Below are 25,018 nucleotides of genomic sequence, written 5' to 3'. Positions count from 1 at the left end.
GGAGCGTGTTCAAGTAATGTTGTTTTAAGTCAAACAGTCTGTAGCATATATAGTGTGGGAACTCAAGTGTCAGGACAGAATATGGGAACACATGAATATTCATGTGTTAACTTGAGCAAGGCAATGTTGGCATCTCTCTCCAAAATGTGACAGCATCTTGCTTTTTTATGAGTAGCAAAGAGTTTTTTTCTGCTGCTTTTAACAATATTCCAACTACATCATTGTCTCCTGTAGGAGGTCAAGGTGGCCTGGTTAACCAGTGATCAACTGCATGAGCATCTGACCTACAATGACATGTGGCAACCAAGTCAGCAAAACTAACCACTGATTCCATTTGTAGCCTCTTATGGCGGTAATGGGTTGATGAAGACCAATTTTAACCCGTATACTCACAAGTCACAATCAACACCTACTGACATGAATGTGTAGTGTGTATTACCTACAGAAGAGTGGTCAGTTATTAACACAAGGAACAGTCAACCTTCAGGTTTCAACTTATGGAGGCAAACAAATGATTCCATGGAGACTCAGGCTATAACTTCTTCTATGTCTGTCAGAAAAGACAACAAAATAGGTGTTTAGATAGCAGAAATATTTGCTGATTGTAACCTTAGACCAGCAGTCGAAATATACCTGCCTGCCCAACTGCTCGAGATGGGTTATTTTCAACACAGACTGCCAAAATGGTTGGGTTAAAATGGTGATTTGTCTCATTATTTTAGACACCCAAATAAAAAAGTTGTTTAACAAACAATCATTATTTTCCTGTCACTTTTTTGCAATTTTTTTATGAGGGTAGACCACTTGGTGGTAAAACAGCCAGGTAATCAATAAGTATTGTTGAAGTGAAATTTCAGTTTCACAGGTGCAACTCACACACCTGACTGTTCTGCCTTGCTGTCAGTTTCATGTGTAAGTTTGATTTTGCTGCATTCAATAGTTATTTTATGTTAATGAGCAATTCATTTGTCTCCAATAAAATCAAACGGACTGTAATAAAAGGATGACATGAAGGTAAGAGCATAATGTATCATGCAGAAATCCAAGCCAGCACCAGATCACATCAATCCATCATTTCAAGAATCCTGGACCACTTTCTTTCTTGTGACATTCTTTTTTTCAAAGCTGAATTTTCAGTTGTTAGTTATTCATAATCATTTTAACTGGCATCCATGTTGTTGACATTGTCTTTCCAACACTGAGACTGTTTTTTAACGTGCCTTCATATTGGTATTAGATCTAGTAGCATAGACAATCAAATTGACCAGTCGAAATCAAGAGTTGGTCATTTGAGATTGCGAGAACTACTAGAATGGACCCAAGGGTTAGAGCAGGTTTACTGAAATGCTATCCATGGGGTGGATCTACTGATGCCTGCATGTATTTATCCGGCACCAGACAGGGGTCCATAAGTACACATTATCATCAGTTGCAGCCAAACCATCTGTAACTTGTCACAACCCACCTAAGAAGTGCAGTAAATTATGTCATAAGCTGTAAGCATGGATTTTCTTTAGAAACAGAAGCACATATAGAAGTTACTAAATGTTGAGACTTATTGCACAATCCTCTAATCTGAAAATAGTAGATCCTGGTACCTGACTGTTCCAACCACTGGTGAGCTCAATGTCTGTCCAGTTTATGAACCTTTTAATGTGAAATCCATCGTAAACTTGACAACCCATGTGGGAAATCAACCTGTATCTTCAGCATGACAAACAAATGCTTTAAAAAACTAGGCTACCCCTTCTGCCCCCCACCACCCCATCCACAATTACTCAATCAAACCTGGGTCATCCACAGACTATATCAATATGAAAATGATCTACTTTAACATAGACACATGACAGTCAATATTGAAACTGCTTTGTAGGAACCCAGATCACCATCTTCAGGACCTGTGAAGATCTGGGTCAGACTTGATCTTCAGTATCCCATGCTTGTCGCAAGAGGCAACTAACAACATCAGGTGGTCAGACTCGCTGACTTGGTTGACACATCATCATATCCCATTGATCACTGGATTGTCTGATCCAGACTCAGGTATTTACTGACTGCTGCCATGTAGCTGGAATATTGCTGAGTGCAACAGCACTCAGAGTTATCCCTCACTCTGTCTAAACACATTCTCACCTTACTCTAAAAGTAACTAAACAATATTTCTGACAACCTCAAAAATCCTAAAATGGTCATATGCAAAGCAAACAAAGCAAAAAGGATATCCAAGACATGTGAGATGTTTTGGAATGCAGTTTTTGCTTTATGTTGATTAACAGGACTGAACTATTACTTGCCCGTGGAGGAAGTGATTGATACTGTGGCTGATTATAGGCCTGGAGTTAAGCAGAGATAATCACACCATCCTTGACACATTTAAATTTATCTTAAACACATCATAATGATCAAATAAATTGGCTCACTTGATCCATTTCTTCAGAGATGGTTTTTGTTGCTTTCTGGCTTTAACCAAGACAGAGTGACAGCCTAATGATGGTGCTTGAGATGACTTGATGAATCTTCCACCATCTTGGATTGATGGAGCACACAGCTGCTTGAGCAGCCTGTGTCCTTGATTATAGAGGGTGTAATGGTACAGGGGGTCTAAATACTGTACAACAATTAAGATACTGAACTGATACAACTCCAACAGTTGATATGATATTACCCTGCTACAGGAGTTTTGTTAAATATAAAGTTAAGCAAATGTAGTAAGCTGCGATATATGACAGGAGAGTTGCCACACCACGCCATGCCACGCCACGCCGCACCACATCTGGCCTTTCCTGTAGTGATATTGCTGAAATATTGCTGAAAATATGGCATAAAGCCATACTCATTCACTCACTCACTCACTCACTGCTGGGCGAGCAGAAACCTGTTTCTGATTGGCCTAAGGAGACAACACATGCTACTTAATACAAGCTTAGTATATCTAGGTTCTACATCCATCAATTTCAAGGAATGGCACAGGTTGTCTGGAGAAGCAGGAAACAGAAATATTGTCTGGGGATTTTTCCACCAGTGAAGCACTAATCATTCTTAATGACGGAGAGTTTTAAGAACATTGCCAAGTGGAATGCTGTCAATGACTGGGCCAGAACACAGGGTAACGATATCCTAAACTGTTCCTAGCATGGCACAATGGAAGTGATTATCCGACACAGACTTGTTTATGATGCTTAAAAACGATGGCCAAAGTAAAAGACAAATAGCTGAAATGCATGATGTGGGTTCAGACTGTCTGTTTCTCGTCCAAATGCTTCCTAATCTGACACTGCAGAAATTGTCTTTGTTTCAATTTTTCTGGCATGATTGAATTATTAATATAATTCTGATGAACTGTATGAGAAATTGATTGGAACATATGGCTTATTTTTTTTCTTAATTCATTTTCATCAGCATATTCAGCGACAAGAAGTGACGTTTTCAATCATAATCAATCAGGCTGTGTAGAATTAGAATAAATGAAAAATCCTCTTTCCTATTTTTGTTAGAAAGGTTATTCTGTTTAATGTGTGGTTCAAATGGGTGAAAGGGTTTATACGGACAGAAATGTCCTAAAATATTTTAGGTTAGTTTAAAGTTTTGTAGATGGTGATAGTGCATTGATTTATGTGATTGATATCTGTTATTCTTCATTTATGGTTTTGTGTTTGCCATCACAAGATTCCAGTTTCAGTTCATTCCCTTTATAATCAGATATCAATTTGAATGTAGTGTCGACAATTGCAAAAATGACATCTGGATGCCAACAGATGTGCTGTGTCATATCTGTCAGGATGGGTGGTTCAATTCACCTAATTAACTTTGTGTATGTAATGTGTCTACATGTTAAAAGTGAGTGAGTTACGTTTTATTTAAGAAATAATCTAGAAATGTATAGTGTTATAAAGCACACTTTCGCCCTGAACTATTATATCATTAAAGTCGAATGGACTGTATTTCTTTTCTAAGATGCTGTATTTAATCATTTCTAAGCCTAATTTTGATTAATCTACGGCAGAAAACAAACGACGGTGTCTGTGACCTGAATTAAAAATCCTCGCACAGGGCAAACTGACACGCTGTTCTCTTGACGTGTCAGCCCCCTACATTAAGAGAAACGTTACTAGAAAAACAAATGATGACCAGTTTGGTGACGGTTTATGTTTGGCTTAAATATCTTCTCTAGATCATTTTAATTTCATCTGTGATTCTCTTAAACCATACAAGCCAATGGTACTGTCTCATTTCTGCTACCAACAAAAGTTTAGATAAGTACATTCAGCTGAAGCAGACTAGTCATGCGACATTCCACAATTGCATTGTAGGAATGTAAACATTTCTGTGTCTCTGTAAAATTTTGAGTCGAACTATGAGACATTTTATCCGTCGGAAAACATAAACATAATGTCTCCACCGGTAATGTTAGCTGTTTGATGCAGCATCAAACCAAGAAACGGGATGCGACGAAGCAGTGTACTGTGGGAGGCTGTACGAGGCGATGGCAACTGACATCCATCGTGACGTCGGTTGCATTGTGCAGACTGGAATGGCACAGCGACGTCAACACATTGTGACGTAATGCAAATAGTGCAGATTATCGTCTGATAAAGTATTGTCAGCGCCTTTGATCTTTCACCGAAGCATCTTAGAACTGCTTTTAGCAATACTGCAGCAATACCATAGTCACCAGAATTGGACTTCAGACATTGTACCCATATTGAGAATCAAACTTGGATCTTTGAATGACAAGTGAATGCTTTTATCACTAGGCTACCAAACTGCCCCTATTAAAAGAGTTGGTTAAAATATCTCCCACAGAGATGTATCAGAAGCTTCAATAGTTGACCCGTAAATATCGAGAATGTAAAATATATGTGTGTATATGGATCACAGGTGGCTTTACAGAGTTGCCCCCCCTTAGCCATGCCATGATCCTCTGGTCACTGGTTTAGATTTCAGAAAGACAGTGATAATTGTGGGTTGTGAATAAATATTATAGTCATTTAGGGATTTTTTCCAACATTAACAATTTATAGAGGTAGCCTACTGGTGAAAGCATTCGCATTCTGATGTCCCGTGCCATGATATTGGTGGAATATTGCTAAAATTGAAGTAAAACCAAATTCACTCACTCACTCAAACATTAAGCTGACCTGTGACATAACTCAAATATTGCATAGAATGGTGTTACACCCAGTCAGTAGATATGTATTCATATCACATCTGTCAGTTCTACCTACACAGCTTTGCCATGTGTTACTGTATAGTTCTGATATAAATCAAGCTTAGTGTTGTAACGGTGGAAGATTTGCAATAATCGTTAATCAATTACTTGTTTAGAGGTTTTATTGTTCTACTAGATAAATCATATGGGGAATAACAGAATGATACATACATCAAATATGTTCTTTTACATTCACATACTGTGAAAAAATCAATTGAAAAACCTATCATTGTAAAAAGTGACATTTATCACACCACCTGTTTTAAACTCTTATGCAAAGAGTCAAATCACCTTCCCCAAGGCACCCTGTATGTGATAACAATATAGGGATGAACAATTTCTGTATTACTGTCAGAGAGTATTTTTTTCATCTCTTTTAGCAATATTCCTGCAATATCACACAGGATACACCAGAAATGGGCTTCATATCTTGTTCTCATGGTGGGAATCAAACCCAGATCTTCAGCATGATGAACCAGTGCCTTAACCCCTTGGCTACCCCACCACCCCTTATTACAGTGAGAGCGCCCTTTCAGTGTAGGTTCACTAGCTTCAGTGTCCAACCCTCGACTGAAACAACACTCTCGCTGTAATAAAAAACATGTTCATTCATATATTGTTATCCTTGCTTACTAATTCATCTTCTACATGCCTCTCAAACCAGTTATCAGTATGGGATTATAACTATCAGTATGTAAAAGTGTTTGTAGAGAAAGTCCAGGTTTGGAACGGACAGAAATTGGTGCCATGGTATTCAGTGACTTATTGCATAGTCCAGTGGTATCCTAACAAGAGGCCCTACAGTGATATGACAGATTGGATAAAATAAGTTAGAGATATTGGTATTTGTATGATTGACATTTTATCAGTGTGTTAATAAATAGATAGATCATTTAAATAAATAAATTTTAAAAATTGCCTATACCCCTAACTACTTTTGTCCAGTATATAACCTCACTGCAACATCTTGCAGGTCTCTCACTGTGTAGAATTATTACAGTACTGTGGTATTGCAGCCTAATGTTGTGGATCCTTTTATAGTAATGAAAATGTGAGCATATGATTCTCCATGACAGAGACAGCAAAACCTTTGCTGTTCTGGCACAAACCATGTTCAACAAACTTCCAAAAATGCCATTTTTCACTCTCAACACAGTCAACAAGGAAAGTTCAAACACCTTTGTTATGGCACAAACAACATTCAGTTCCACAAAGCAATACTGGTGGTTAGATTGTTGTAAATGCATGTTAAACTAAATTATGGTCGTTTAGGACCCTGGGATCTGTTTCACAAAGTGTTTGCAGTGCTAACATCAGTTCATATAATTTTATAGTTTCCATGATTGTGCATTGAAGGATATTGACACTGAATATCCAATTTCATTGCAATTTATACATGGTTTCCAAACCTATTCTATACTTATGCAATCTTATTAAAATCAGATCTTCCTGGTTGCTACCATTAAGAAAACATCTGAGAGCATTCCATTACAGTCTATGTTTGATTAAGTTGGACCAGCTAATCACAACAGAACAGGAAGTCAATGTAATCTTGATCAGAAAGCAGCTTTGTTGAATGTTGTCCAATTAGTGTCAGACTGTCAACTTACATTTTCAAATGCATGTTGAAACATATTGGAAACATATTTTGGAAAAAATTTTAAAGCTGAACAAACAAAAATTCTGGAATATCTAAAAAACAATTTTCCAGAGCTCCCATTTGATATTGAAAGTCTCACTTATCCAAACATTTATCCCATTGAAGTGAGAAATTGATGATAATTTTGCAGAATGATATATAGTATATGACAAAAATGGGATGCTGATTTTGTTTATTTTTTTAACTTCTGACACTGGCAAAGGCATGTTTTATCCCTGAAACAAATAATTCAATAGAAAAGAACCAACATTCATGCAGTGTTTGGTTCATAGGCTATAAATGTACATACTCCAGTGCACTCACAGTAAAAGTCTATTGTTAAATTAACATGGACAGTTGCACTTCAGTATGCTTCATCAGCAAGCATTGGATGTTTCATTTGAACAAGCTTATGGACATGATGGACATGTGTATGTACGACCTCTGAGATGTTTTCATATCCTTTCAAAATAACTTGTTTGGATTCAATGTGGTGCACTTCTCTGTGCCCCATGCATGAATCCGCTCTACACAGTGTGAACTTCATTGCTACAGATTTGTTGTTTTATCAAGTGTCACAATTGTGGATTTGAGTCGTTCTTATGAGTCATTTGAAAGACGAAAGAAGGCAAACATGAAACTTTTATTGATAAAAACTTGCCACTTCATCATTTGAAAACTGAGCTAATTTTGATAATAAAATGAGGGGACCAATAGTCACAGCTTGCCCGCCTTTCCACCAATAGTGTGTGGATGACCCCAGTGTAATATATCAGTGCCAAATGCAGCTTCAGCTGTGTGTAATAGTACTTCAGCCAGGGTTTTTTTTTTGTATCAGTCAGAAGTATGCATGTTGTTATCAACTTCTCCTCAAAAACCACACTGTAGAATTCATTTACATATGATCAGGGTTATTGATGAGGTGTTTCAGAACGAAAATTTTACCAACGGAGGTCCAGTTTTCTGTCTTGTTAATGCCACCTTGTTTAAACATACGATGACATGTTTTTATTAACTCAATTCACTTGAGACAAGAGGTAGCCTCGAAATATTTTTGCAACTAATAAGGAAGTGATTACCACAAGTTTTTTCCAGAATCAACATGATGCAGATCTCGGGGACATATCTGTACTGTTCTGTTCTTTTGAGTCTGACTGTCCTAATCAAGTCGGCAAATGTCACTAAAAGTTAACTGATTTGAATTAAAAAGGTCTCACATCATGCACTTACATAAGTTAATTTTTAGCTTTGGTGACTTGTATTTCACTGACAACATGTCCAATACATACAAATGTTGCCACAATACAATCCTGAAATATGTATAAAAAGTCCTAATTTGGGCTGGTTTTGACAAAATAAAAGGTAAATCTTTACCCTTTTGATATGGTAAACAGCAAGTTATCACCAACAGCCATTTTAATTAAGAATACTTACACAGTATGTTGTCAGCATTTCCTACATCACCACGAGCTGTTATTGAGAGATTTCTCCTCAGTCCAGTGCACTCACAATCTGTTCATTTGATGTGGCATTTCAAAGTAATTTAGTGAAGCCAGTATCCACGAACTGACATCTTTGTTTCAGTTGACGATCTTGACAAAATCTCTGCATTAGCTTGTAACTGTCCATGTAAATGAAGTGACAGTGACAGTAGTGTCTCCTCTCTGAATGTGTAATTATGTATGACATTGTATCAGTGAGCAAGCCCCACATTTGGTCAGTATTGACAGATTGACATATTGCTGTTGTCAGGATGGTGTACCGCTGCAGTGTGGTAGCTCTGTCCTGCAGAGATGTTGCTTGATTGTGTTGAAAACAAACGGAAAATATTTGACAAATAGGAAGATAATTTAGGTGACTATGGTTTCACAGTGCGTACTTAATTGTTCATAATCCTCTTTTGCTGTGTTTAATTATTTGTGGTTTTAGATGCAGTGGCTTATTGAGAGGTATCTGTGTTCCCTTGCAGAAGACTCAGGTTCATTTACCATCACCCAGACAGTACTTTCATTGAAATTAACCATAATGGGACCATAATGTGACCAGTATATGTCATAATGTGATCTTAATGTTATCTTAATGTGGCCATCATGTGGCCATAATGTGACCAGTATATGTCATAATGTGATCTTAATGTTATCTTAATGTGGCCATCATGTGGCCATAATGTGGCCAGTATATGTCATAATGTGATCTTAATGTTATCTTAATGTGGCCATCATGTGGCCCATAATGTGACCAGTATATGTCATAATGTGATCTTAATGTTATCTTAATGTGGCCATCATGTGGCCATAATGTGACCAGTATATGTCATAATGTGATCTTAATGTTATCTTAATGTGGCCATCATGTGGCCCATAATGTGACCAGTATATGTCATAATGTGATCTTAATGTTATCTTAATGTGGCCATCATGTGGCCATAATGTGACCAGTATATGTCATAATGTGATCTTAATGTTATCTTAATGTGGCCATCATGTGGCCATAATGTGACATGATGTGATGAATATATGACCATAAGTTTATCATAATGTTGTCATGATGAGACCAGTATGTGATCATTACATTATCATAATCACAATGTGATCATATTGTTGCCACACGGTAATCATAAAGTAATAATTATATGACCATCATGTGATCATTATGCAGCCATAGTGTGACCATCATGCGGTCATTATGAGATCATAGTCTAATCATTGTGTGATGATAACGTGATCATAATATGATAATGATGTGATCATCATGTGGCTGCCAGCTGCATCTTGGGTTTACCTCTAACAAAGACTGGTAATGCAAATTTATTACCCAAAGTGTTAAGAGTGAAGACAGTCAGTCAATGTGTTTTAACAGACCCATGTCATTGCTAATTTGAGGATCAGTTTTGAGTTTTGAAGGCTGGTTAGGCAATTTAGAGGCATGATGACTTTTGATTAGGGACTGGTAGTAGGAAAACATGAAGGGTTTACATTCAGTGGGCAGTGGACATCATTCAGATCTGCTTGTAGCATAGTCATGAAATCATCCAACTATCATGCCTTGATAAATATTACTTAATTGATAAAGTAAAGGAAGTAGAAATGGCTCAGTATTTAATTTCACAAATAAACCACTTCATTCCTGGAAATTCAGCTATAGAAAGAAGAAAGGATCCAATAATATAAACCTGATGTATGCTTATATGTAGATATTAGGTCATCTCATGTTTTCCCAATATAACCACATTTGAGGTTTTTGTTTTGGAGGGACAGGTATGACTTTTCGTTAGTAAGACCGTTTCCCGGGGTTTACTTTTCCTAACTTTATATGAAGATCAACAATCAAATGATACATGAGTGTTTGAAATCAATTGAAAAATATCATTCAAGATTAAATTCACAATACAAAGGTTTTCCAAAGCAGGACTGGAACTGCAATTCTCTCATACATATAGGCAGATGCTCTACCGCGCGGCCACTAGGCCAACACAGATATGGGGGTTAAATTATCTACGTATAGTTACTGTCATTAAATTGATTTTGCGTGCTTCAGTTATTGTTATGTAGCTTCATTAAATGATCATCTGCATTGTAAGTACCCATCACTGATGGTATATATGTTAGAGAAAACACTTCTCCTCGGTTTTGGTAGACAATGTAAAACCATCAGGTTTTACATTGTCTACCAAAACCTCGGAGGCGTGTTTTCTCCTATACTTAGAAGATGTACTCAATACAAATGCGTTAGAAAAAAATATTCTCCATTCTGCCCTTTCACTGTTTTTCAAATTGTATGAATTGTAACATGATTGTTAATTGTTTTAACCAACATACCAGAACACAAAATATGTTGCAATACATATATTTTGAAAGGCATATCACTGTACACTTGTAATATCATGCAGTCCTACCTTTCTGTAATATTGGTCAAACTGACTCATGCTTGATGTAGGAAAGAATTTATCATTACTATTATCATTGCCGTTGTCACTTGAGTGAGTGAGTGAGTGAGTGGATATAGATTTATGTCCCTTTAAGCAATATTCCCACAATGAAATGAGCTACATATACTGTGCACATTTTTTAGAATTGAACCGGGTCTTCGGTGTGACTAATGCATGTTATAACGACTGTACCCTACTGCCCATTGTGGTCAGAAAGTCAAGCCCTTACAAGGAGTTGGTAGAGGTTATCTGTTCAGGTGTCCAGGTCACAACAGCAAAACAGCTGTCAACCGATTTGGATCAGGTGTGATACTTGATGAGGACTTTCTATGCAACAGGTGTTTTGCTTGCGCCTCATCTCTGTGCAGACTCCATGGGGGTGCAGGAACATGTGTCAGATATCAGCGTAACGTTCATTTTTGATATTTCTAAGCCAACTGTATTGTCTAGACTTGAATGGCTCTCTCTTTGTGATTTAGAAATGCTTTTACAATTTTACATGTACATTCCGCCTAATAATTTGCCTTGTTTTGCGATTTTATATATTTCCAAAAAACACATGGTACATTTTCGTAATTCTCAAATGTACTTCTGAAAGGAAAATAACTTCAAGGGATCAATGTATTCCCTTTGATGTGACAAAATGAAATTTTCAGTGCTGGACATTTATGTTTTGAAACCACCAGAAACATTTCCTTTCAGATGAGTTTACCGAAATCCCATTATCTCATTAAGCTGAAATTGGACAAGGCTTTTGGTTTTATGTATTTTGCTGGGGACTGATTTTATTTTATTTTCAAGCAGATACTGTGGCTATTTTGTATAAGTGATGGCCTGAACAAGTGAAGCTATATGGAAGGAGAAATATTCATAGGACATCTAAACTGACTGGATGATGCTGTCACAAGCCATTTGATATGAATTTACACATGGTAATGCACACATGTGGATAGTTACAGTGACATCAGGGGTCAGCAGAACATAGATACATATTCAAACTTATTGTGTTTTTTATCTGTCATGATATGACTATTGTATTGTTATTGTAATATATTTTCATATGTGAAATATTTTGGAGTTTTTGTAACCAGTACTGTATTTGTATGATGTTAAAGAGTTCAGTTCTTTTAGATCTTACCTGTGAAGGTCCGGGTTGGAACATCGGCCTTCAGTAACCCATGCCTGTCATGAGAGGCAACTAACACAATTGTATGGTCAGGCTTGCTGACTTGGTTGACACTTACGATTGGTTACCGGTTGTGCAGATTGATGCTCATGATGTTGATCACTGGATTGTCTGGTCCAGATTATTTACAGACTGCCGCCATAGAGGTGGAATATTGTTGATTTCGGCATAAAACTAAACCCACTGTCTCACTATTTAATGAAAGATATCCTAATATGGACCTCAGAAAGCATGCCTGAAGCAACGAAACATTTTACTTGGGTAGAGATGGTTATACCTTCTTAATACAGACCTGATGACATCTTTATAGGGACTCCAATAAATCTAGAATCTTTAGGAAAATGGGGATAAATGAACCCATTTTAAGGCTTATTTATGAAAATAATGGCCTCATTACACAAAGATGGTCAGGGAAAAATAACATTTTAAGGTCAAGATTAGTTACTGACTGCTAGTAAGAAACCTGTACGTCATGTCCATGTTTGTTTTTTATTAGAAGAATGACTTTCTTGTGTGTTCTTTATTATTTCTTATGAACAGGTGGTGGTGAAGTTTGTTACTTTGTTGTAAAATATATTTGTCAAAAAAATATTGTCATAGTAACAAAAGTAAAAAACACTGCAGAAATTCTGCTGATTGTAAGGATACAGTGCTAGTGTAAATATAGAAGTATGTTACTCAGGAAGTATTTTATGCTATTAATTTTGTTCAGTTTGTACTGTATGTGTTTTAAAACCACATGAATTATATATGTGGACAAATGATAAAATATTTCCTTGGGGTTGAATCATGTGTCATTTCAAAACATATGTGACTTATATTGATGTCAGCTATTGATTTTACAACGATATCATTGATTTGCTTTTCGCCATGGACAGTGTGATCAGTTATCACACCTCAGATCCAGGCTGCGAAGAAACACCATTCCAGTTATTGACATTCCCCCTCATGAGGATTTGTAATGTTATGAGGCTGAGTGTCTTATGGCCAAGAACTTCTTTTTACAACAGCACTGGGAACCCTTAGTGGTGGCAGATACTAACATGTCCTTATGGTGAGAGAAGATGTGCCCCTGCTGACGATCATGTACCCATCAGCAGACAATCAATTGTCAGTTACTTCTCTAGTTAAGGTAACATTTCATAGGAGTCAGGTTTAGCTACCCCGAGCAGTCAAGGACATTATCCATTTGAATTATTTGATAGCCTGTGGGTCCATTAAGAAGGAATCTCACCATATTATTACCTCATATACCAGATGCTCTCACACATTTCAGCAACTAGTAGACATAATGCCCATCTTTGGTATCTTGGTATCATAGTGCAGTTTCAGCAAATCAGATCTTTTTCATATTTCCCCTAATAAAACTGCTTTTGCTAATGTAAACCCACTTTCTGTTACATCTCAAGTGACTCTTACTAGAATTGGTCAAGTCTACAAAATAGCGAACTTGGGGACGTGTGATGATTTTGGGGTGGTGTGATGGTTAGGGGTTCTTACTCTAACACTTAGTCCCTGAATATATATAATTTTGATGGTATCAAACCTATTTAAACTGAAAAGTAGCCCAAGTGCATTGCCTCATTTAGGGCATACGCGTTGCAGAGATGTCAAAGCAGACGGTTGTTACATGTTTAGATGAGTTATGTCTTTGTTTTCATTGCGCCCCCCAATATGTGTATGGCGTCATGTGGTTTTGTTCAGTTAAGCCTTCCAAATGGCAAATTGGATTATTTTGGCAGAATCAGTCAGTAAGACACTAACTGGTGAATATCTGGGTTAGAATTGGCCTTCCAAGCTTGTCATGAGAATTGTAAGGGGAGACTTATGGGGTCTGGTGATCAAATTCACTGACCTGGCTGACACATGTCACCACATCATTCAGCTGTAATACTACTGTTTAATGTACAAGAATAATGATGGTTTGTCTGTATCTAGACCTACCACACAGAGTAAGTACTACTCACTGGCCTTATGGTGAGACCTATTCTTGGTCGACCAGCTTTTCCCACCTCCTTCCCAACATCCCATCACCATACGCACACACGCCCCTTATGATCCCTACTACTATTTGAGAATATTGTGTGGTTGATACCATAAATCTGACAACCCAAAGTATTGATAGAGTAAATGTTGTCTCCAGAGAGCTCACAAAGAACATACCTGAAGTACAAGAGAAAGTTGGAACACCAGGAGAAGAGACAGACAGCAGATGACAATATTCACAAAAAGATGAAGACAGAAAAGGATGATCTTGTGGTGAGTGAATTGATGGATGTAATGTGATTCATGGTGTATGTCAGCGGACAATGCAGACTTTAGAGAAATCAGGCCTGGACCAGACAAACCCATGGTCATCAAGGGTCTGTTTCATAAAGCAATCATAGTGCCATGACAGTCATAAGTCTGTGTTAAAGTATGTGAGTTACGACCTGAACCAAACAAACCAAGGTCAATGATAGCAGCATCAATCAAGGACAGTAAACAAGTTCACAATGTAGCCTAAGTGTGGACTAATCTCCACACTGTCTTGTCTTGCACCAAGCATAGCATACATGGACATACTCTGCTCACATCTAGCAGTCACGATGTACTTCGTTGTGGGTCAGGACTGAAATCCTAGAAACTCTCAGGAGTCAAGCAGCCAAACTCTGTCACCCATCCAAAGACTCTCCAAGCTCAACTTCAAATGATTCGTGACCTGAACTCTATGCACAGGACCACACCAAAGCCTTGGATAGGTGACTTGCTGCTTGAAAAGTAGCTTGCCACCTGAGAACTTTTAGACACATGCATTTATGCAAAACTTGCCTCTGTTAATCCAGCATCAAGGATACCTGATAGGACTAGATTGTCATGGGACTGTTAGCCCTCATGTGAGTCAGTCAGTTTGGGCTGTACACTCCCCAGAGATCTTAGAATTAACACTGAGCACACACTGCATTTGTTTACATGGCACTGAAGTGGATACCTGGTAGGATGAGTGAGTGGGAGTAAGTATGACTTTACGCTGCTTCCAGCAATATTCCAGCAATATCACAACTGGGAACACCAGAAAATCTAACCACCAAAATGGCTGTGTAATACATATGAATGGAGCACTGAGTGAGTGAGTGAGTGAGTGGGCTTTTAGCAATATTCCAGTAATATCAGTGGAGGTCACCAGAAATTGGCTTCACACATTGTACCCCACATTTGATTTGGGGAATCAAACCCATGTCTGTAGCATGACAAGCAGATGCTTTATCCATAAGGCTACCCCGCTGCCTCTTTTAGGATGAAATGGTGATGTGACCGCTAGCCTTCTAGCACCTCACAGGGTTGTATACTCCCCAGAAAGCTGAGTAAGAGAAACAAGTGTACAGTGATCCTTTCTTTTTTACTTCAGGATTAGTTTGTCTTTGGAGTTTTACTCTTTGCATAGGGAAGGATACAAGATACAAGAAAGACACTTCTTATATTTGTATGGCGTAGCCCAGTGGTTAAAATGTTTGCTCCTCATGCCAAAGATGCAGGTTCAGTTACCCACGATGCCCATTTCCGTTGTCCCCTGCTGTTTGCAACCAATGACCGGAGACTGTTAACAGATAACAGTGTCAAGACACAGTGAAGGAATGTTTATGAAAATCAGTTTTTACACAAGTGAAATTCGAACACTAGTCATCTCAAGCAATACAAGAAAGTGTCAAGGTCACAAGTGATGCAGTGGTCCATGTGTGCATGTGAGCACAAAAAATTTGGATTTCTGTTCTGTGAATAATTTACACACTTTGATTTCGTCTTTGTGTGTTGAAGGTAATAATTTCATTAATACCCTATAAAGAAACATTTGATAATCAACATTTATCACCTGTGAAGCAGTAAGAAGGCTCCAGTTGGTCTCCTCGGTGATAATTGCATCAAACATGCAGAATTCCTGCACCCTGAAATGGCCGTGGTTTCGTATTCTGAGCAAGTCCTTCCTCATAATCACCACAACATGCAATAGTCATCATTACCCACAATGTAATCAGTTGCTCTAATGAACTAATAACAACCAACTTTGATTAGCACGGCCTCACTTGCCTGGTACCAGTAATTTAATCAGCATGACCAGTTTTATAGTCATCATGAAGAACCTGCCAGTGTCCCATTGCCATTCCAACTGGTCATATGATTAACATACCTATTAAGAAAGGGAGCTCTTTTTTCAAAAGAAACATTTGAAAGCTACTGATTAAAGTTTCTATATGATTTCAAGTAAGTTAAATCTTTAGTACCTTGAGTATTTGAGCAATTTGTGATTGCAGTTTGCTTGTATAATTTCAAACAAAACACCAAGAAAGCTACTTGTTGTGGTGGGTATGTTTGTAAAGAAATTTGTTTGACATGGTAAATATGATACATCAGTGCAAGACTACAATCTATGTCACTTGGTCACTCAAACATTGGACATACAAGGCAAAATAATATGAATGGATTGTCAAATGCATGCTGACTGAAGGTGTCACTTCAAATGGGTATGCATATAGAACTGGTCAGTAGCCACCCGATTTGAAGTTCAACACTCAAAGTAATAACAAAGCTTGGAATTTTCAAGTTGTTTGACTGGCATTCTAGAGGTTGGTTAGTCCAAAATGAAGCATACAGTTTTGGGGTTGACAGGTTCTCATTTAGTGGATAAAGCAATGTTTCATTTTAGATTCTCACATTGTTATCTATAATGTAAATAACAGGTCAATAACAGTGTAAGAACCATCATGAAAACCCTTACAGCAGTGTTATACAATACTGCCAGTGATGTATTTCTTTGCAGAACACTGACAAAGTGAATAAACATTATGTTTTTAGATTTGTGGTAATTCATTTAACATTTAAAACCTATGGTCCACAGTGTTCATCTTTCAGTGGATGTGTTTCAGTGTGGCGAGGGTAGTGGTGTCCAGGACACAGTGGGCTGTGTATGTGTTGATGGGCACGGCAACATGGCCGCCGGCTGCTCAAGTGGAGGGATCTGGATGAAGCATACAGGCAGGATGGGACCGGTTAGTAACACACAAGAGACTATCAGTCTGTCTGTGATTTTTATTCTTGTCAAGATGTATCAATGGAAATTCTAGTGCAAGTACCTACCCTGTAATGAAAGGATTAACTTCACTGCCCAAGCGGACCATTTATAATGTGTTTCAACGAGTACTTGAAAGCCAAGACACTGAAGCCAAGAAGCTAAAACTACACAACTAATTTTCTAAATAACCACTATCACAGCCATATTAAAATGATCATTTTGATGTATTTCTTGATTAGTCATTATGTGATGTGAGTGTCTTTGCCCTGTGTTCAATTTTCTTAGAAAAGGCAATTTCAGTAATATTGGATAATGAAATATTGTTTGTAAATGCCAGTTGTAATGTGTTCAGCACAATGCTGGTTATTTTCACAATGCTTCATTAGTTTTAAAGTGTCATACATGTAATGGAAGCAGATCTTCTAAAATATTGATATCATGCAAAGATGTTTTGAAAGGATTTCTAGTAGCATTGATCTTTGCCAAGTCAGTTACACCAGAAATATTAAGCCCCCCACCCCCCACCCCCCACCCCCCACCTCCATTCGCAAAATGGAACTATGAAACAATATTTTTCTTTTCTAATGTGTAGCAGAATCCATGCTCTTACACTGTACACAGTTTCGCACTGTTTCTACAAAATTGGCACAGAGAGAAATTTGTATTTTAATAAAAACTAATGTTGCCATTCCTCTGCGCAAAGCATTGAAATACCAGGAAAAAAACATGATATCTGATAAATCATGGCTGGTTCTCAAACATTAATAACAAAAAATATGGAAAAGATTTTAAAAAATAACAATAACAAATAACAGATAATTTACTGAAGGCCACAAGGGCCTGCAAATATTTGACACTGCCAATAACAACCAATGTGGGGCCTCCAGGATGGGGATCATTTGGGACGCTGGGCAGGAGTACCACTGCATTGTTTATGCATCAGCCTTTGAATTTTTAATCAAATTTTTTAGGTGTCAATAGTTACTGGTAGGTCAGGGCATGCTTTTTCTTTTTACACATGATATCATCACTGATGTTAAGTGCTCCATGGGGTGGTATGGTAGCATAAAGGTTAAAGCGTTTGCTCATCACGATGAAGACCCAGGTTCAATTCCCCACATGGTTACAGTGTGTGAAGCCTGTTTCTGGTGTCCCCTGCTGTGATATTGCTGGAATATTGCAAGAAGCAATGTAAAACAAAACTCATTCACTCATTCACACACATATTTCACAGCCATCTTGGTGGTTAGATTTTACTGGTGTCCCCTGCTTTGATATTGCTGGAATATTGCTAGAAGCAATGTAAGACAAAACTCATTCACTCATTCACACACATATTTCACAGCCATCTTGGTGGTTAGATTTTCTTGGTGTCCCTTGTTTTGATATTGCTGGAATATTGCTATAAGTGGCATAAAACCATACTAAAAGGAACCTGAAGATTGGTCATTGATATTTATAATAACAAATCACTTGAAGTTGACTTTTACTTCCTCATTCAAGTTCTGCAGGTGAGATATTATGTGAACTCATTTAATTATTCTGATTGAGAACTATGGACTGAAAGGTTAAAATTGGTCTTCAGTAGCCCATGCATGTCATAAGAGGTGATTGATGGGATTGGGTGGTCATGCTTGCTGACTTGGTGGACATGTCATAGGTTCCCAAATGCATAGATAAATGTTCATACTGTTGATCACTGGATTGTCTGGTCCAAACCCGATTATTTACAGACCACTGCCAAAAAGCTGGACTAGTGCTGAGTGTGGTGCAAAACTAAACTCACTCCTCCCTGACACCAATCTATTGACGTAACTGACAACAGCATGACACTATTTTTACCACCAGTATTTTGACAGATCAGTAAAAACCGCCCTCTTCCATAGATCATTTACTGAGACCTGATATTACTTATAGCTCATTGATTAATCTTTACATACTCTTCTTTAAATTTGATTTTGAATTACAAAACTGTCATTCCAATGAAAAAAAAGGATTTATTTTGAATGTTGATATGCAATTAAACCTACAATTCTTATTTTTTCCAGTGTTTTAAAGATTGATTAGCAGCAAATTCTCAGTTAGAAATTTTATCAGAAATCCCATATTTGAATGTCTTTGACAAAGACATTTGTGTCTGTCCATTCTTGGTCTCCATACTATTGCTGAGGCTCTGCCTGAAGCAGTGTAGAACCAAGCTCAAGTGTAATACAAGTGAATATATAGAGTAGAACCAATGATTGGCAAATCACTTAAAAGGGATATGTTGTAACCTTCATGGGCGTGCATGGCTTCACACTCTCTGAACATAACAGTGTTTTGTGTTACATGTCTGAGATGCATGTAAACATACTGCTGTGTTTGTTGCCCGATCCACAAATATCCATCACCATGCACTGGCTAAAGGGTGTGGCTCTTGAGCTCAGCTCAGCAGTTACATAATGTCAGATAAAATTTCTCTGTAATTTTGGCAGGTTTAGTATAGCAGTGATGCTGAAATAACCGGTGATGTTTACCTTCTGAGTATCCTTTTATGGTTTTGTTGAGGATTGCTTTGAATGAATGAGTGAAATGTGACAAACCATTTTGATTTGAATCCACTAATGAGAGAAGAAAATGAAGTAACACAAATTTCCTATTTCTGAAATGAGAATGGTGCAGCAGCTCTCCCATTCTTTTAAACATCCACATGTTTCATCATGTTGCGCACTGCATAAAACATAGTGAAGCATGAATGGAAACATGCTAAGTAAACTAATCAGCTGATTGTTACATGTGATATTTTAATGTCTTGTGAGGTTTAATTGAAAATTTTACATCTTCACTGAAAAACTCATTTTCTCTGGTTGGTTCACATGAAGCAGTTGTTATTTTTCTTGCCAGCAGAAAAATGAAGTTTGATGAAAGTGTAACCTTCTGATTGCCCCTTTCTACAGACTGCATGAAGCCCATTTCTGGTGTCCTCTGCAATGATATTGCTGGAATACTGTGGAACTCACTAATACTCAATTCACACATTAGATCACTCCGTGACTCTACCAAATTATTTACTACACTTTATGATTAATCAAATCCCTGGCATCGTCAGTATCCATTCAGAATCATTTTCTCTACTGTTTAATAAAACAAATAAGCTTCACTCATAAAAACCCATCGTCTCTTTTCCTACTGACCCATTCAAACTATTTACCCCATCTAACACTTGTAATATTATTCCTTCTAAACTACCTACCCTACTTTTATATACCCTACTTTTCTATATATAGCACTTTTCCAATATATTTACCTCACATTTACACATAAAATGCTTATCCCATTAACCTTTCAAACTATTAAACCCACATTACCACGTTTAGCACTTTTTCCTTCTACCTATTTACCTTTTCACACATCTAACACTTTTTCAGTTGACCCTTCCAAACTATTTATCCCACATTTACACATACAACTCTTCTCCTCCCAAACTATTTACCTAACTTATACACATAAAATGCTTCTATTTACCCTTCCAAACTATTTATCCACTTTTACACATATAACATGCATCCTCTTGTGTCCATTTTTTCACATTTAGCACTTTTCTTATTGACCCCTTCACACTATTTAACCCCCTCCTTTTACATATCTACCATGTCAACAAAATATATCAAAAAACTTACCCCATTGTTAAGAATATAGCACTATTCCTGTTGACCCTTCCAAACTATTTACCCAGCTTTTACACATGAAACTCTTCTCCTATGGACACTTCCAAACTATTTACCCAACTTATACACATAAAACGCTTCTCCTATTGACCCTTCCAAACTATTTACCCAACTTTTACACATGAAACTCTTCTCCTATTGACCCTTCAAAAATATTTAACCAACTTATACACATAAAACTCTTCTCCTACTGACTCTTCCAAACATTTACAACTTAACAGCTTCTCTTTTTTACTATTTTGTGCCTTTTTTACAACAAAACCCTTTCCAAAAAAAGCACAAAACTTATTCTAACCATCGTCACCCACTAATCCATATCAAAATCGATCCATCTTCCCACCAACACATCTTTCCTTTTTCCAATTTCCCACCTCACCTTTTGATGTGATGTCACATCCCAAGATAGCACTTACCTGAGGCGCCAGGGATCCAGACTGAAGCTACCTGGGACAAGTCCCTGTCCTGTAACGAGTCTCTGCCGTGTGTGAGGTCCTGTAGCCTCAAATTGCTGCCATGTAATCTTCTCGTGTCATTCAATCAAGCTAAAAGGCTGTGTATTGATTGGTCTCCTTCTGCAGACTAAATACAGCTTGAACCTGTTCCTGCAGCAACCTTACATACTCATGGCAAGAGAAACACTATCAGTCTGGTCAACATTGTTTCAGGATTTCCTGTTTTAATGGCTGTTGCTTGTCACTTTCTAATCAGGCATGATCTCTTAATTAGCAAGTCGGCAAACTTCTGTCATTACTTGTGTCCTGATTTCTGCATCATTTCTGTTCATTGTGTCCTGAACAAGCAGAAGTTTAAAGTAATTTTCTGTCTCATGCTAACCCCATCACACCAAATATGGTGTTCAGATTGTTTCATCTAAAAGGTTGTTTTGTATTGAAAGTTAAAAAGTTGATATGATCTGAATCTTTTGACACTGCATATTTGTGGAAAAAGAGTGTAGTCTTACATAGTCTTATATGGTGGTTTCTGTATGTTGTTTAACACATACCACACACACACCACACACACACCACACCACACACACACCACACACACACCACACCACACACACACCACACCACACACACACCACACCACACACACACCACACACACACCACACACACACCACACCACACCACACCATTTAACATCCATCCAATCCAGTGATCAACAGCAAGCACATCGATCTATACAGTTGGGATATGATGATGTGTCGACCCTGTCAGCAGATCTACCAACTTATCCCATTAGTTGCCTCTGATAAATAGAAAGGGTTGCTAAAGACATTTCTAACCACAATTTTCACGGGTTAGTGGTGTCTGGGTTACAGTGGCTTGTAGCTGACTTTGTATAAGCATATTTGAATCCCTGTATGCATATGTTAAGGGCTAAAGCTACAGAAGTATTATAACCCTGGAAAGCCATGGGGATTTTACAGTAAAAGAAACTGTTTTGTCCGCACTGCAGTTAATGTCATAAGTTTAGCATGTGTTGAATGTGCTGAAACATTGTGTTTGTTTTCATTGGACATTTGGATAGAATTTCTGACACATTTATTTTCTGTGTGAATTATTTTTGAGCAATATGTAGGGGCTATTTTGAGGTGTTACATATATACCATTTTAGATGCTGATTTGTCAGCCATTCGCGCAATGGCTTATTAAACATATTTTAGAAGCAGTTGTCATGTATTACAAATCAAAGTATAACGCAATATTTTATCATGTTTGTGGCAATAACACCTCAAGTAAGGTTACTGCATGTCAGTATTTAACTTCTAATATTGAGTAGTTAATCAGAGTTGAGGTCCAATTTTCTATGTTTATTAGTTTCAGTTACATTCAATATTTAAGGTCTACACTAAATCATGCATTCAATTTCTGCTGATTTTTAGCTTTCTGTTTCTGTTATTGTTCATTGTTCATATCTGGCATCAAGCAATCATGGCATATAGGCATCCAGTAGAATCATATATTCATCCCAATTAACTAATTCCTGGAATATTATGATATCTTGATATTCCTGTAATAGTGTTTTGTATGGAACCTCAGTGCAAAAGAATAACCCATCCCAACAATTCTCTGAAACAAACTGGAGCAGTGGGGGTGGCCTAGTGGTTAAAGCATTCAGTCGTCACGCTGAAGACCCGGGTTCAATTCCCGACATGGGCGCAATGTGTGAAGCCCATTTCTGGTATCCTCTGCCGTGCTCAAATATGACTAAAATCATCGTAAAACTAAACTCAGTCAGTCAATCAATCACTGTCCAATGATGTGTTCAATGCTGTTGTCTTGCCCCGACAGGCAGCTCATTATGGTGTTGGATCCTGGGCTCACAATGGCTGCTGTAATGGGAAACCAGGTGTTGCTGTGGTCTCCTCAGGTAAATTTACCCATCTGTAAGAGCTAGAGCTAGGGCTGTAGACATGATGGTTACAGGACACCTGACAATATGAGGGACTGCAGCATGATGTTTTGTTGTGGTGTGGAATTCAGTGTTTGAGGGAATGTAAATTATGCTTAACTCTGTAATGGAATGGGGATGATCTCTTGCGGAGTCAAATAGTCAGTTGATCTCAAAGTTGTATATATTACAGTGGTTAAAACAAAAAGTAACCAATAGCTAGGTTCATTGCCCAATATGGATGCATATTGTGAGCTTGATTCTTTCCTTACAGACATTACCAATATCCATGCAACATGGCTGCTCATAATGTGAAAACTGACATGGCTGCACTTACTGTATATCACTTTGTGTAATGAGACCTTACGTATGAGGTTACCCTTTGAAAAGCCTGTAAAATAGATACTAATTTGTATGTATGTTCTGCCACCCTGTTGAGATATGTAAGCCACACTGATCTCTGTTGCAGGCGGTGGTGAACATCTGATCAAGACCTTCCTAGCCAAGATGTGCGCAGACAATGTGCAGAAGGAACCAAATGCCAGTTTAGCAGTCAGTTCCACATTCAAGAACAACTTTCTAGGTACAACAGGTCACTTATCATAATGGTGGCAAATTAGCATCTTGGTGAACATACTCACTTGAGTGTGATTCCTCAGATGAGTACAATGTGTGAAGCCCTTTCTGCAGGGCTCCAGATAAGGGCCTTTCAGCATGTGTATGGATACAAACAAATATGCATAATATGATAGGAAATAATGTAGAAAACATAGCGGATACGCAGCACAGCAATGGTGCATGGTCTTAGAATCATGTAGACATATTTATCTGAGAAAAGTATTGTTATATTGACATGTTTACACAAGAGTGGCAGTGTTGTGGTGCATATATATGAACTGAAAACATAAGGAATGCATATTCATGATGTTGAAACATTACTTGGAGCCCTGCCTTTTCTGGTGTCCCCCTGCCTTTTCTGGTGTCCCCCATCATGACACTGTTGGAATATTGCAGCATATTTGTCAACTCACTCACTTTTGATAAGAAAGAGGATCATAAATAAATGCAATGAGCATACTGGAGTAGTCATGTGAAATAACTTTTAAATATTTCAAACTTCAATCCCCTAGAACTGTGTTTTGTTTGTCAAAAGTATCTTGTAATAAGTTAGATATAAGCGTTCACCTACGTGGCTGTTCTCCATTTTTCAGAATCAGAGTTCCTGTCTGGTGTGGAGGACAAACATGGTGGTGTGCTGGTGTTGAAGCATCTCTCAGATGATGATGGTTTCAGAGAAGGTACTATAGCACAGTGTGCATTACACTTATATCCTGGTAGTGTCAGACACATGGTATAGTCTTCACTAGTCAACTACTGGTTTTGGTTGGTTTATTGTTGAACACCACACTCAGCAACATTCCATCTATAAATCAGCGGTCTCTAAATAATCAGGTCAGGACCAGACAAACCAGTGATCATTTTGGTTGGTTTGTTGTTAAACACCACACTCAGCAATATTAAAGCTATGTTGCTGTGGTCTCTCAATAGTTGAGTCTGGACCAGACAAACCAGTGATCAACAGCATGAACATCAACATGCACTTGGGACACAATGACATGTGTCAACCAAATCAGTAGGCCTGATAACCCGTTCCTGTTAGTTGCTTCTTACAACAAGCATGGATTCTATAATTCTATCCCAGGTTTTCACTTCATAAGCCCACCATATATGTTAGAGACATATGAGTGTTAAGAATGAGCTGTCACAAATGTCACTCAGATCAGTGTATGAGATATCAGTGAATGAATGAAGCCAAAATGTTACCAGTCCAAAATGGATTTAACCAGACCTGGATCTGGTGAATTTACCCAGATGCATGGAATATCCAAAGCTTTTACAAAAT

General features: G+C 37.8%; 1 protein-coding gene and 1 long non-coding RNA gene across 3 annotated transcripts in view; one reads left to right on the top strand and one right to left on the bottom strand.

The window, feature by feature from the left end:
• The window catches only part of LOC137293602 (uncharacterized), a 35,827-nt gene extending 14,624 nt beyond the window's left edge, over nucleotides 1-21,203 (bottom strand). The window contains exon 1 of the long non-coding RNA XR_010957489.1: nucleotides 21,130-21,203. This is a non-coding gene — a long non-coding RNA (uncharacterized lncRNA). The remainder of the gene's footprint in view (nucleotides 1-21,129) is intronic.
• Nucleotides 1-25,018, top strand: part of LOC137293599 (threonine aspartase 1-like) — a 73,367-nt gene that overhangs the window by 45,254 nt on the left and 3,095 nt on the right. For both annotated transcript variants that reach the window (XM_067824237.1, XM_067824238.1), the window contains 5 exons: nucleotides 14,106-14,221; nucleotides 16,864-16,986; nucleotides 23,016-23,094; nucleotides 23,585-23,698; nucleotides 24,327-24,413. In XM_067824237.1, coding sequence (XP_067680338.1) covers nucleotides 14,106-14,221; nucleotides 16,864-16,986; nucleotides 23,016-23,094; nucleotides 23,585-23,698; nucleotides 24,327-24,413 — 519 coding nt within the window. The remainder of the gene's footprint in view (nucleotides 1-14,105; nucleotides 14,222-16,863; nucleotides 16,987-23,015; nucleotides 23,095-23,584; nucleotides 23,699-24,326; nucleotides 24,414-25,018) is intronic.

Source organism: Haliotis asinina, chromosome 8 (genome assembly GCF_037392515.1).
Source record: "Haliotis asinina isolate JCU_RB_2024 chromosome 8, JCU_Hal_asi_v2, whole genome shotgun sequence".
NCBI classification, from domain to species: Eukaryota; Metazoa; Mollusca; class Gastropoda; order Lepetellida; family Haliotidae; genus Haliotis; species Haliotis asinina.
This window is presented reverse-complemented; position numbering and strand designations above follow the sequence as displayed.